Source organism: Convolutriloba macropyga, chromosome 11 (genome assembly GCF_964194025.1).
Source record: "Convolutriloba macropyga chromosome 11, txConMacr16.3, whole genome shotgun sequence".
NCBI lineage: Eukaryota > Metazoa > Xenacoelomorpha > Acoela > Convolutidae > Convolutriloba > Convolutriloba macropyga.
In genome coordinates, this window is record NC_134478.1 from 40,285,238 (window position 1) to 40,298,478 (window position 13,241).

The window sequence follows — 13,241 nt, forward strand, 5'->3', positions numbered from 1 at the left end:
TCACACTTCCGGAGATATCATCATCATTTAATACATGCTGGGAAGATTTTACATCACTTAATCTAAATCTAATAATAGTTATCTAGATTCACCAATTTGAACCGAATATTGATTCTCAGCACCATTTCTTGACGATTCATTTATATAATTTCTTTGATCGAAGTCATATTGCTTGTCTTTCTAATCTGGTAAGTCAAACTTTCTTTCTAATTCTCACTAAGTTTAAGACTATAGTTTGATTGATATTCTAACACTACACAATAGAAAAACGTATTAAATTTATGCCTACTGAGACAAGGGAAAAAACGATATAGAGCATTGAATTTTTCTGACTAAAAGATAAGAACGGAGAACACTTGCGAGAGACGGTACATAAAAATTAAGAATAGTGTAGACGTAGTCAGACACAACTAAATGTCATGTATTATACCAGCTGTATACCAAAACTTGAAAAAAAAGTTTGTTCGAGAGAGCCGTTGCGTAGTCCATTACACTATTTTTAACAAGCAGTCTTAAGAATATTCATTATAAATTGTTTCCAAAAGTATTAATTAAAATAGGTATCCATTGTAAACGAATTTCGGACCACCTATATTGGACTGATGAGTAAAATAATTGTCTCAAAATCCTAGCTACCAATTGTGAAGAGCATGTAATTGTATATAGCTTTCTTGAAAATGTGTCATCTAAAATTACGTTTCATCCAAAAAAATGTTTAGTTGAAACATTTTCTTCTTGAAAATGTTCCATCTAAAATTGCGTTTCATCTAAAAATGGACGTCATTTATCGATTGTCAATACAAATGTGTAAACAAAGATGTGATATTATTATTTGAGTTTAAAAAGCTTAATTATTCGAAAGTAGACCGAGATGCAAGCAAAAAATATCAAAGAAAGTGGGCTCATTTTAATAGAAACGGAAAATTGTTGCGCTTCTGTGATTAATTGATTGTTTGATATAAAAGACCTAAAAACTTTGAATCTGATATCAAAGGTAAAAATTGTTTATACTTAAGCAATTTGAGAAAATAACACCGCCAGGATTAACAGTAAAATTCTTAAATAACGCTGACTTTTATTCTAAAAAATTAATTTCCAAAAAATATGTCAATAAATTTCATTTGTAACTGTCAGTTAAATATCAACCTAGTTCTTTTAAAAGCAATAGAAAACGAACAACTGTATATTATGAGTGATAGCTTCAGAAATGTTTATTTTATTTGTTCGAACTAAGTCAATAATTTTTTTCTATATTTGAGTTTTGTGATAAGCGTATACCCTTTTAGGGCTGGAAAATGGCTTTTTTGCAATTTGATGATTCTCTATATTTGATGAATCATCAATAATGTGAATTTATGCTGATACCCTTTTATTTCAGTTTTATCATAATTATTATAATTATTATTATCATAATTTATTATAATTTTTTATCAAAAACCTTCAAGTTACGTTCAAGTCCTATTTAATGTCGTTGTCAAAACACTGTTGTGCAAATTCGAAAAACAATCCTCAACTTGGAATGTTGACTCTTAAAAACTTGCAAAAAGGCATCTCTCAAGCAAGATTACCTAACTCTGCAGACTTCTGTCAGATACGAAAGGAATTTTTCTATGCTTTTCGTAACGGCTGCCCTCCTATCAAGGACAAAGATAATTTTACACCGCCTAATTCGTTTCCGCGGTTTCAATTCTGTCCAGATATTACGTTTTTGCAGTTAATTTATGTGAACTAAAATCTCCGCTATACTGAAGATTACCGTTGCCTTATTTGTTGCTCAATTAGTCCTAATAACCTATCATTCAGTTTTGCTTTTCAGCAAATTGTCTCACCCTGAGTACCATTTACTTCAAAATGAAACCATCATAAATATTTTGTAACTCAAGTTATCAATCGAAATTAGGAATTTCTCACTCAATTTTAGCCCTATAACATGGCTATGCTCGAGCAAAGATTCAACCTGCTACTTTTCGCTGTTCACTTTATTCACACCAAAGTCGAAATAGAGAGGATTTTGTGATAGCCAATAACTAACTTACTCTATGCTTTGCTAAATTTCTCTTATCTAGGAAGTTCGTTCCTTAGAAAGAAAGTTTTGTGAATATCAAAGTTACTTCTTTTTTCACAGGTCATAGTTAAATTAAACCCTACTAATAAGATGTGCAGAAACAAAACAAAATAATAGGTAAAAAAACCGCGCAAGAATTGTGCTTCAACATGCACTGTATATCAAAAACCAAAACTGCGAACTTCAACTGTTAACAACTAAGTGAGTGTGATAGTTTCCAATCTATTTATACAGCAGTACAAATCATGCTATATAGCCGGCCTCGTTTTCCATTGAGAAAACATCACTCTCTGGTTAAAAATGAGCGAGCTTCACTACTGGTCTTTGGTGAACTGCGTCTTTCGTCCGAACTATCGCTGACCTAATAACACCCTCAGACCCAAATTGGTCGCCGTAACTCGGCCCAAATCGTAATATCAATGCTTGTTTGTTGCTGTCTTTGATAAACGAAACGATAGAGGGTTTCGTTCGACGTATATTGCCATTCTTGCCGATTACTTAATGCTGGCAAATACTCTGAATGAATTCTTTCCCGGATGAGATTTGCATAGGTTTGAGTTCGTCGAATGAAGACTTTCGATGGTCAACAAACTCTTCTGCGCAAGGTAGGTGAGGTAATCAAACGTCGTTTTTGCCAAGCATGAAGTCATTGGAGTCAATGCTTCTAAGTCATTAACGTCTGAACTGACTGAAGTTAAGTCTTTCATTCAATGTTTGCTCAACAATAAAATTCGTAACTGAATTAAAATTCTGGTCACCAATTTGATCCCCAACAATAAATACATGTGCTTTCTTGCCACTTCTAAACAACCGTCCCCATACTCTTCCAAAGTGAATGGCTTCGGGTGGGTGGAACAAGATCTGATTCCTTGTTGAATTAGATCATTTTTGATCCTTTCTTATTTCCATAGCTTAATTTACTTTGCACATTCTCATTCAGTTCCAAGAAATTTTTCCCGTTGTCACTGATGAGTGTATACGGTTCGCTTTTCCGTGCACCGAATCGCTTGTTTGCATTAAGACAACTATCTGTGTCTAACTTGGGTGCTACCTCTATATGCACAGCTTTCAACGTTAAACATGGAACCATAAAACGATACTGTTTTCCGTACCTTCGCCCAATCTGCACCTTGAAAGGGCCAAAATAGTGGAATCCAACATTTTAAAGGCTGTTGAAGGAGCTAATCGCACTTAGAGTAGATCGCCCAGCACTTTCTCCAGATAAAACACTTGCTCCTGATTGACTGCATGCCTAGGATCCACTTTTTTCTGAACAATGTTTTTCGCATATGCTCTGTGTCTTTGTGTTGATTGTCCTTGTGCAGTATTTGCAAGAACAACTCAACCGCATGAAGATTCCAATGTAGCAATGCTTTGCAATGAAGTCCAATTGAATTCTGCCTATTCTATCTTCGGCTTGAATAAGTCGGTTTTATTCATCGAGGAGGCATGTAAGCGGCAGGACTTCCTGCTTTTTGGATTTTCTATTTTGGCTTTCGGAGGCTTCCTCTCTTTGCAAAACTGGTCTCACTCTAGTAACTTGGAGATGATTGCTTTGCCGTTTCCCTTTTTTCAACTCAGACTACAAGTTTTGCTGTTTTTTTTCAATGCTCAATGTACATATGCCACTGTATTCACAAGTCTGTTTAAATTACTAGAATTTTCCCACTGCTTTTTTTCATCAGCTGATATCACGAAGACTGATTAGGGTATGTTCTCTTTTTCTGAGGCAAAGATTGGGTTCACTTGCTCTGGTCATTCACTTTCCGGTCGCTTCAACAAGGCCGGAATAGTGAGCCCCTCACTTCTCTTGAGCTCCTCAATGTTGTCTGCTCTCGTACCCATGGTCGCTGGGTTGCTGATACCGCCCACATGTTTCCACTGTGAAAGATCAGTTGTGTCCAGTATCTCAGCTATTCGAATGGCCACAAACACTTGATGACTAAGATGGAAACTGTGTTTCCACTTCGAAGCTGTAGATGAGTGTGACCAAATAATGCAAATATTGGTCTTCACTTCGTGTTCCCTGACTATCTGTTCCGTCAACCTCACTATCATGAATGCTGCTTGCAATTCCAATTGGTGTATTCAATGTCGTCTCATCGGGACAACCCAGCATTTGCCAAAAAGTATGCTAAGTTAGCTGAGTATCCACTAGGTTGTGAACGTAGATAGGCCATTGCACACATCGTATCCTAAGACGCCTGAGGAAACACATGAGGTTCGGTTTTATCCCTCGCTTTATTGAAGTATTTTCTATCGATGATTGTTTCAGCTACAATTGGAAGCGGTTTTTTTATCTCAGGAATTCTGCTTTTTTGAATCGTCCCAATGTTGCCCATTCAAGTCGAGATACACTTCAGGAGTGGTCTCACGTGAACACTTAACGGAGCAAACATTCTGATCGGATAGAATAATGAGAATACCAGCAACAAGATGCTCCTCTGAGTTACAGGTGCTTCAATTTTCTGGTTGGTCCCTCAACACATTTGGGGACTATCATCAGTGATAGTCCATTGTCGTCCAAGCGCTGAAGATACCTCTCTATTAGATTCAACTTTGAATAGCTTCGTGTTGCTGATTGACTTCAAGTCTGCAGAGATTCATGTGGAAACTTCATCGTTGCAGCTTATCCATTTTTTAAATTCAAATCCTTGTTGCGAGACAAGAGGTTGTAATTGATTGAAGACATCAGCTGCTTCATCAAAGCATTCTGCTGATTGGATGAAATTGTCCTTTTAGAGTTTTTGCAATGGTTTTTTGAGTTTTGATACTTTTCTTAGTGATCGAGCTCCACTCGCTTGAGAGATGAAATTGCACAAGTTGGAGAACTCTAATCTCCAAATACATGACGCTTATATTCCTATATTTTCAATCGGTTCGTTAGTTCTTAGACAGCATAGAAACCTCAAGCAACTGCTTTCCTGTTCGTGATCATGAACTTGCAGAAACATTGATTTGATGTCGGCCGTCAGGGCTATAGGTCCTTGAAGTCTGAAATCTGAATATCATTCCAATTGATCCGTGTAGCAGATCAAGTACTGCAAGTGGTTTGTCAAATAGTCGTAATATTTTGTATTTTGATGCAGCATTGCAAACACGTCTTACTTTGCCGGGCTTGTTTGGGTTTAGCACTAGATGGTATTACAGATACCACATTTTCCCGACGAGTCCAATTATTTTGGACAGGTAAAATATCTGTTCTATACAAATCCATTTTCCATATCTGTATCTAATGGATGTTGATACAATATTTATGGATTTGGATCCTTTTGAAATCTTCGCTCCAGTAAATAAAGCTGACACAAGGCTTAGCAGAAGTTGTGCAGTTGGTTTAGCTTTGGTATACTTCACAGCGTTTGCACTTCATACCATTTGCATGCTTGCACGTCATATGCTCAAACATATTTTGTGACTGCTGATTTCTCTTTGACTGACTAAAGAAGTTGGTTTTGGAAGCATAGGTTTCTCTGTCTCACAAAGTGCAGATATTTTCATCCACTTTCATTACTGTGAACGCAAAAAGACAAACGTTTTGTCTTCTTTTGCCCGCTATAGGTCTTCTTACAAACCATCCTGGTTCTGTTACAACGACAAAGGTCACTTTTTGTTCCTGTCGTGTAGTCCGATTCGCACTGTAACTCGTAAGCCTCCTAACCAAGACCTTCCATCAAATTGAAGCTGTTATTGGAGAGAACACTCATGTGACTAAAGGTTGGTTTCAGCTTGTTGTTGTCGCAGTTCACGTTTCCCATTGAGATTGGCGGGTGTGCAAACCATTCGATTAAATGCACCCTTGAATGCATTCTCTTTGTTTTGAGAGTAACCTTTTCGGTCTACAGGTCCCTCGTTCGGTTCATGCCAACTATGTTGAGCGTACCAATGCTGTTTTGTGCTGATAACTTCTCTCACACAAATTGATCGATGAATAAATCCTGTTCGAGGACATGCTCTTGTAGAAACAACAATTAGAAGTTGGCTGTCAGGGCTATTGGTCATTCACGAAATCTGAATATCATTCGAATTGAGCTGTGGAGCAGATCAGCTCCTGCAAGTGGTTGTTGAAAAGGTATACTATTTGTACTTTGATGCAGCTTTGCAAACATGTCTTACTTTGCCAGGCTTGTTACGGTTTAACACTCAATGGTATTAAAGATATTAAAGATACCACACTTTCCTGGCGGGATCATTTATTTCAGACTTGTACAAAATCTGTTCTACACGAATCCATTTTCCAAATCCGTAACTATTGACAGTTGATGCAAACTTTTCATATTTGAATCCTTTTGGAATCTGCGCTCCAGTGAGAGGAGCTGACCCAATGCTGAGCAGAAGTTGTTCAGTTGGTTTAGCTTTGGTTTACTCCACAGCATTTCCACTTCATACCGTTCGCCTGCTTGCGCTTCGTATGCTCTAATATATTTTGTGACTGCTGATTTTTCTTCGACTGACTAGCGAAGTTGGTTTTGGAAGGAGAGGTTTCTCTGCCCCACAAAGCTCAGATCTTCTCATACTCTTTCACTACTGTGAACGCAAAAAGACAAACGGTTTTCTTCTTTTGCCTGTCATGGGTCCCCTTACTAACCATCTTTGCTCTGTTAGAACGACAAAACGTTCACTTTGTGTTCCTAACGCGTATTCCAATATGCGTTGTACCTCGTAGGCATCTTCACCAAGGATGCTGCCAACTTCCATCAAATTGAAGCTGTTGTTTGTTAGAACACTCAAGTGATTAAAGATTTGCTGAAGCTTGTTGTTGTAGTTCGTGTTTCCTATTGAGATTGGCGGGTGTGCAAACGATTCAATTAAATTCACCCTTGGTCGCATTCTCTTTATTTTGAGTGGAGCTTTTTGGTCTTCAGGGTTTTCGTTCCATGTGTTCTAACTATGTTGAGCGTAATTTGGTGTTTTTTGTCCGTAACTTCTCTTGCACACTTTAATCGATGAAAGAAACTGTTGATCACCTGTAGGGGAAACCATATGCAATCAACAATTTGCCACCGCTCTGTATTGATATAAGAATTTTCTCAAAAAAGCTCGTAATTGCGTTACTCGGGTTGGTCGCTGCTACGCTTACGTTAACTGCGTGAATGCCATGGTCCAATTTGTTTTTCTGAGTGTAGAAATTGATTGTGTTTTTTTGGTATATCCATTAATAGTGCAAGCAATACTTTACAATCTTTGATTGCATACCCTTTGATTGCCAGGACATCTGTATCATGAACGTTCCTTCATAACTGTTGAGTAACGATCTTTCACACTCATTTCTTCAATAATGGTCAGTTGCAAATTTTATGAGCGTCATCAGCTAGCGGACAGTGATCACTTTGCATTTGCTTCGTTTCCTTCTCGTTTGCACTAGCACTGAAATTCGATATTTTCGAAAACCACTTGTCTCTATTTGTGCTTCTTCGGTTTTCTTCTTTTCACTCTCCTTTAAAAACTGAAAACCCTTCATGCACGAATGTCATTCTAGAGGGCAACTTTTCAAGTACAAACAGATCAGGCCAGTCTTCATTTTTATAATCAACATAGAACTACCGCTTCTATTTGTGAACTTGAGATAGTTTAAAGTCTGCTATATACAGTGTTGAGCTTGATTGCAGATCGCCAACTTTTGGGACTTCACTTGAATTGCCATGCGGAGACTCTCCAATGGTTCACCGATGATCACATGGGGCCTTCCAACTTCCCTCTCCAGAATGCTCCATACAGCACCATAGAACTGTCCCAAACAGACTTCTCCAGAGATTGGTATTTGTCGTTTATCCAATGTAGCAATGAAAATAATAGACCACGCGGACCATTCGAGAGGGTTTCCGTCAAAGTTGTTCAATTTCAGTTTTGGTAGGTTACTGCTACCTGAAAAACCACAGTTGTATCGTAAACTAGCTCAGGAAGAAACGTCTCAATCTTCAACGCTTGATTAATGCTAGCTTGAATGAGGATTTTGTAAGAGACGACTATGCTTGTTCAGTTCAAGGGTTGCTTCAAAGCGATCTACTGAACGATTTGGCATTAGAAAGCTGTCGTTTCCACCGGAGAGTAATTTTTTTCTTCAGGGCCCAATTGAAGTGTGTTTTGTTTCGATGACTGCTTGATTGTGAAAGAACATCATCATTTTCTAATGCTGTTCTTTTCACATTGCGCTCTAGCTCACGCTGTTCAATAAGAAGTTGATGCCTGTTTTCGAGCTCCTTCTGTTGCGATAGCTTTTGTTACACAAGTTTTCGTTCACTGCTTGAATCAGGTTACTTTTATCTGCACTCATTGTTGTTTGCGTGTCTTTTCTTATATAAGCAGGCCAATGATAGTCCAAATTCACTTTGTACTCCATTGCTTCTTTCATGTGCTCTTCAACAAATTCACTTGTGTAGGATACAAGTTTGTTTTGGCGCTACAGTTGGTGGGTTCTTTTTTCCTACAGCATTTGAACAGTCTGTTGGTAGAGGTCCTTTATTTTGTTTAGTCGATCTGAATCGTCGATTATTTTGTAGCCAGGCTTTCATTCAGTGTTATTTCCTCCACTAGATCTTGAAATTTCTTGCTTAGAAAGTTTGTTCCTCAGGAAAAATTTTTTAGAAGATCAAATTTAATTCTCTTTTTAGAAGTCAAAGTTAAACTAAGCTGTTCAGAGACTAATATGATCTACAGAAACAACACAGGATAACAAGCGGTTTATCGCTCACAAAATGAATTCCAAAACGCACTGTATGTCAAATATAATTAACCAATTTTGCGAATTTCAACTGTTAACATCCAACTGATTTTGATAGCTTTCAAACTAGTTATACTGCGGTGCCCATGGCACAAATGTTTTTCAACGAAATACGGACTTGTAAGTTTCAAAATTTCAAAATTTGGCATTATTAAATTTCGGCATTTTGATAATGAGAGAAGGCGTCTCACAGGCAAGATTAAGTGACTCTGTAGACGTCAGTCCAAGACTCTGGATGAACTTCCCAAACTACTGCTAGGTTTTTGGTTTGTGACAGAGGTTCTCGATGAATTCAAGAAGAGTCACTTATCATATACTTAAACGCTAGCCTTTCTTTTATCTTCGGTTTCACTCGGTAACAAAAATCTATTAGCTCAATTCCCGTTGCTTTTTCCGATTACGGACTGCGTTAAGCAGACTCACAAGAGCCACTTTTTTAATTTCAATTCTAAGGCAAGAAAATATGTCAAATTTTGATAAAAACAAAAAATAGCAAAATTTTGAGGAGTGCAAGCTAAAAACTTGTTTTACTAAAAAAATATGGAGAGCAGTTTTTCTTACCTGAAGTAGCAAGGCTCTGTCTACTGTTTTGAGCCACAAAATTGCGTCATTACTCTGAAAATTACGTAATCTTGTGCACTTTGTGGTCAAATAGGCGCCCAAACAAGTCAGCAGTTCACTCGTAGAGGCAGTTATGGTCACCGTTTTCTTCGGAGATATGTTGTGACTGCTAGCCGAAGTGCTACCGTGCCTCGAATTACCCCCAGACTGGACTCCCGATGAACTCAACCTCTGCCGGGACAAACCCGTGAGGTTCTGGGCACTGCCAACATGCGTGGTTCCCAAACCCGACCGGGTCTGTTGACTACCTGTTGTCGTTTTCATGACATCGCTTCGGGACACCTTTCGGAGTCCGTTATTTTCTTTTCTGGACTCCTCATAAGTTGCAAAGTTTGCCCGATTTTCGTTACCCGAAGTGTGTTTGTGCAAGGTGGAAGTGTTAGCGAGTATAGAGGTCGTTGAGGTTGTGTTGTTTGTGTTGTTGTTGTTTATGTTGCTGTTGTTGTTTTGATTAGTTAAGTTGAAGCACGAGTAGGATTTCTTGGCCGCGTAGTTTTGTTGCTCGACGCTTGATGATGAAAGCTAAAATTAACAAAGACATGTTGACCAGAATTTCAGAAAACTGGTTTAAAACATTTCCATTTTTTCAAACTAATAATTTAGGACAAATACAGTATACAGTGATTGAGAATTTTAAAACAATTTTGACCAAACACCGTGTTAGTCTTTCAAAAATCGATGTCAATGTAATTTTAGTCACATAGTTTTTTTTATGTTTTTACCGTGTTTCCAAATGCAACTATGTTCACAAATAGCCTCTAAAATTTCAATTTTATATTTTTTTAGCTTCTATCATTTTTTCAACACAGTTTTGCTACATACAATCATTTCATATATCCAAAATCAAAAATGATCTTTTCTTGCACTTCTTAAGTCATTAATTAATCCTTGATGAAAGTGCTACATGACGAAAAGTCTATTGACGTCATATACGTGAGTTCTTTCTCCAGACAAATTAGCGCAAATGTCAGCACAAAATAGAATTGATTTATTCCCCATCCCGGATATAGGTCAGGACATTGTTGCTGCTTAAATGCCGTCTTTTAGCGGACATTTGATCAAACTGTCTGGTTTTTCACTTGCAGTTAGGGTTCAAAACGATTATTTATAGTACTTCAGCTTCATTTGCGTTTAATTATTCAAGAGCTACAAGCATTGTAAATTTTTTTAAAAAAAAAGTTATTTTCCCTTCTCCAGTTATTGAATGTGCCGCATGTAACTTAATTGGTTTCAGAAACTGATAAGACAATTGGGCCAGATTGTTGAACGCCTGCGAAAAAAGTAAATCAGTACAACAAAAAATTCAGCGCTTTATGTTAATATTGGTTTGGTAAAAATTTTTAAGGTAATTTACTCAGGCTGTATTAAGATTATTGAACTGCTGTAGTAATGTCACACTAAGTTTATTAAAGTTCTGTAGACAATCAAACAGCCAACCAAACATCGGAACATAGTCAATTTCAAAACTAATTTTTCAAACTGAGACCAATATCTTAGATGCAACGAAAAGAAAAACCAAAAAAGCAAATTCTTTTTCTCGTTTGTAGCACTGTGAAGAACGGAGAATTGTTTAGTAAAAAAATAAGAATACTAACCGGGTTATTACGCTGATATGGACAATTGTAAAACAATATCTAATTAAACAACAAAATAGGAGACAACTTTCTATGAAATTCTTTGCATCGGTTGTTAAAACCTTTTTTAGTCACAATATAAAATTTTTTACCGAATTATTTTCATTTTCGTGAAACAGAAAAACCGACAAAAAATCTAAGATAAAAATTAGATTTAGTTCTTTTTTGTCATCAATGAGAGACTTTGAGCAATACTTAAATTTATTTTAAACTATAGTTTCGAAAAAGGAACTTAAGGACTTGAATCTGTTTATAAATTTGCATGGTAGCTATTTTAATTTAAAAAAACGTTTTTTTTTTCAATTATCGCTTTTTAAATTCAAATAAACTAAGTTAAAATTTGTTTCAAGAGACAAGAAAGTTGACCATAGACGTAGTTCAAGTTGACCATAGACGTAAAAGAGAAACGTATAGTTCATAAATAAACCAAGTGGAAGCTCTAGTTCTTCAGAACGTTTTAAAAAAATGTTTTAAAAAATTTGCAAAATTAAAAGAAAATATTAATAAAAAACAAAGGAAATTATTAGCAAATTGATATTCAAACCCTGGTGATTCACTCTCTGCTGAAGCGCTGCAGAAAGTTTCCTCTGTTCGTTTTTATGTTGTTCTTTAAAGTAGTACATTTTTATTTCCGTCGCCAAACCGTCTTCGGGAATTTTTCTTTGCATTTCCGGAATTGTACCAATATGCACAAAAATAAATGTCAATGACGCCACCATGCAATTGTTTTTCTCATTCTTGGTTCACTTGTTAGAACATACAAAGTATTCAGAACCATATCTCAGCAAAGTCAAATTAATTTATAAGAAAAAAAAACAATTTTTTATAAAATTTAATTGTAGGTTGCGCTACTATCATGATTAAATTTTCACTTTTTTAAATTACTTTTAAAAAATTATATTTTTATGTTTTCTCCAATCCACCTACGACAACCTTTGTCCTAAGTACTCGGATTACAAGCACAACCAATAATAACCGGGATGGTATATTGTCACTTACGCGTTTAAAATGATGGTGATAGTGCATATTATAGATCACCGCTGAGAAATAAATGAGAAGTTAAACTAGTTTCGGAACATTTTGAGCAGCTTGTTTTTAGTAATCAATTATCGTGTATTGAGCGGGCAGCTTAAAATTTAATTAAGAGTAGCTCAGATTGCAACGAAATAGACAAGTCAAACAGCAAAAAATAGTTGATAGTAAAACCGAAGCGTCGGACAAAATTTTGATTGAGTAAAAATTGCACAAAAAAGACCAAAAAGAATAATACGATTGCTGAAAATATGTTAGAGAGCAATTAAAAGCGATAGACAACAAGCCAATTTGACGCAAACTTTGAGTAAAAATAAACGTTTTTTGAAAGTTTTTTGAGAAGTAAGACAAAACTTTAATAACATGATTTGCCAGAAATGACAGAGTTGAGACAAATTTTTTTTGTCTACTATTCTGTGTGATTCACGTCAACTCAATGAAATTTTGTTTAAACAGTTTAAGGGCAATATCGTTGTCTTCCAAAAACTAAAAACTTTAATCAAATATTTCAAACTTTTTTATTCAAAAAACTAAAGTAGAACAAAAACAATAAGTTTTTCCACCAAGATCATCTATTACTGTTCTTCACAAAATCACAAAAATACTGAACCACAAAATTACTGAGCTCAGATAAAAAATCAATTAAAAATTTGTGCAAAAAATTGTTTTAATTCCATTGTCTGAACTAGAAAATTTATTTTTTCTGAGGTTGTAAAATTTTTATTAGAGCAACTCTTTGCTTGTTATGTTCTGAGAGTAATGTTTGTGACCTTTGTGGTTTGCGAGCCCACAATCTCAATTGATTGTCTTGTGTTCTCCACTGAGCCATCTGGTCCACACTACAAGAGTCTTTTTATGCTCTCTTATATTGAGCTAACATTTGAAGTTCCATCTTATGATCACAACTTACTTGCTAGAGTGTATACATTAACAGTTTTTTAGACCCCTTCATTTGAAAACACTGGAAACCACGCTTGAGGTACACCAAGAATAGTTGATGGCACCTACTAGGTAATAAAAACCCGTAAAGAGCGGAGAAAAAGCACTTATGCAACGTGTTACAATGTGTCATTGTGTTTATAATAATAAATGTACCAGCACAATTCCTTTGCTTTTAGTTAAGGAAATCAAATTATAAATTTTCTAAGAGAATCAACTACATCGTTTTTAG

General features: G+C 36.1%; 1 protein-coding gene across 1 annotated transcript in view; it reads right to left on the bottom strand.

Annotated features, from left to right (window-relative positions):
• The window catches only part of LOC142350006 (uncharacterized), a 58,855-nt gene that overhangs the window by 26,176 nt on the left and 19,438 nt on the right, over positions 1 to 13,241 (bottom strand). The window contains exon 5 of the mRNA XM_075401897.1: positions 9,345 to 9,926. Within this exon, the coding sequence (XP_075258012.1) occupies positions 9,345 to 9,926 (582 nt within the window). The remainder of the gene's footprint in view (positions 1 to 9,344; positions 9,927 to 13,241) is intronic.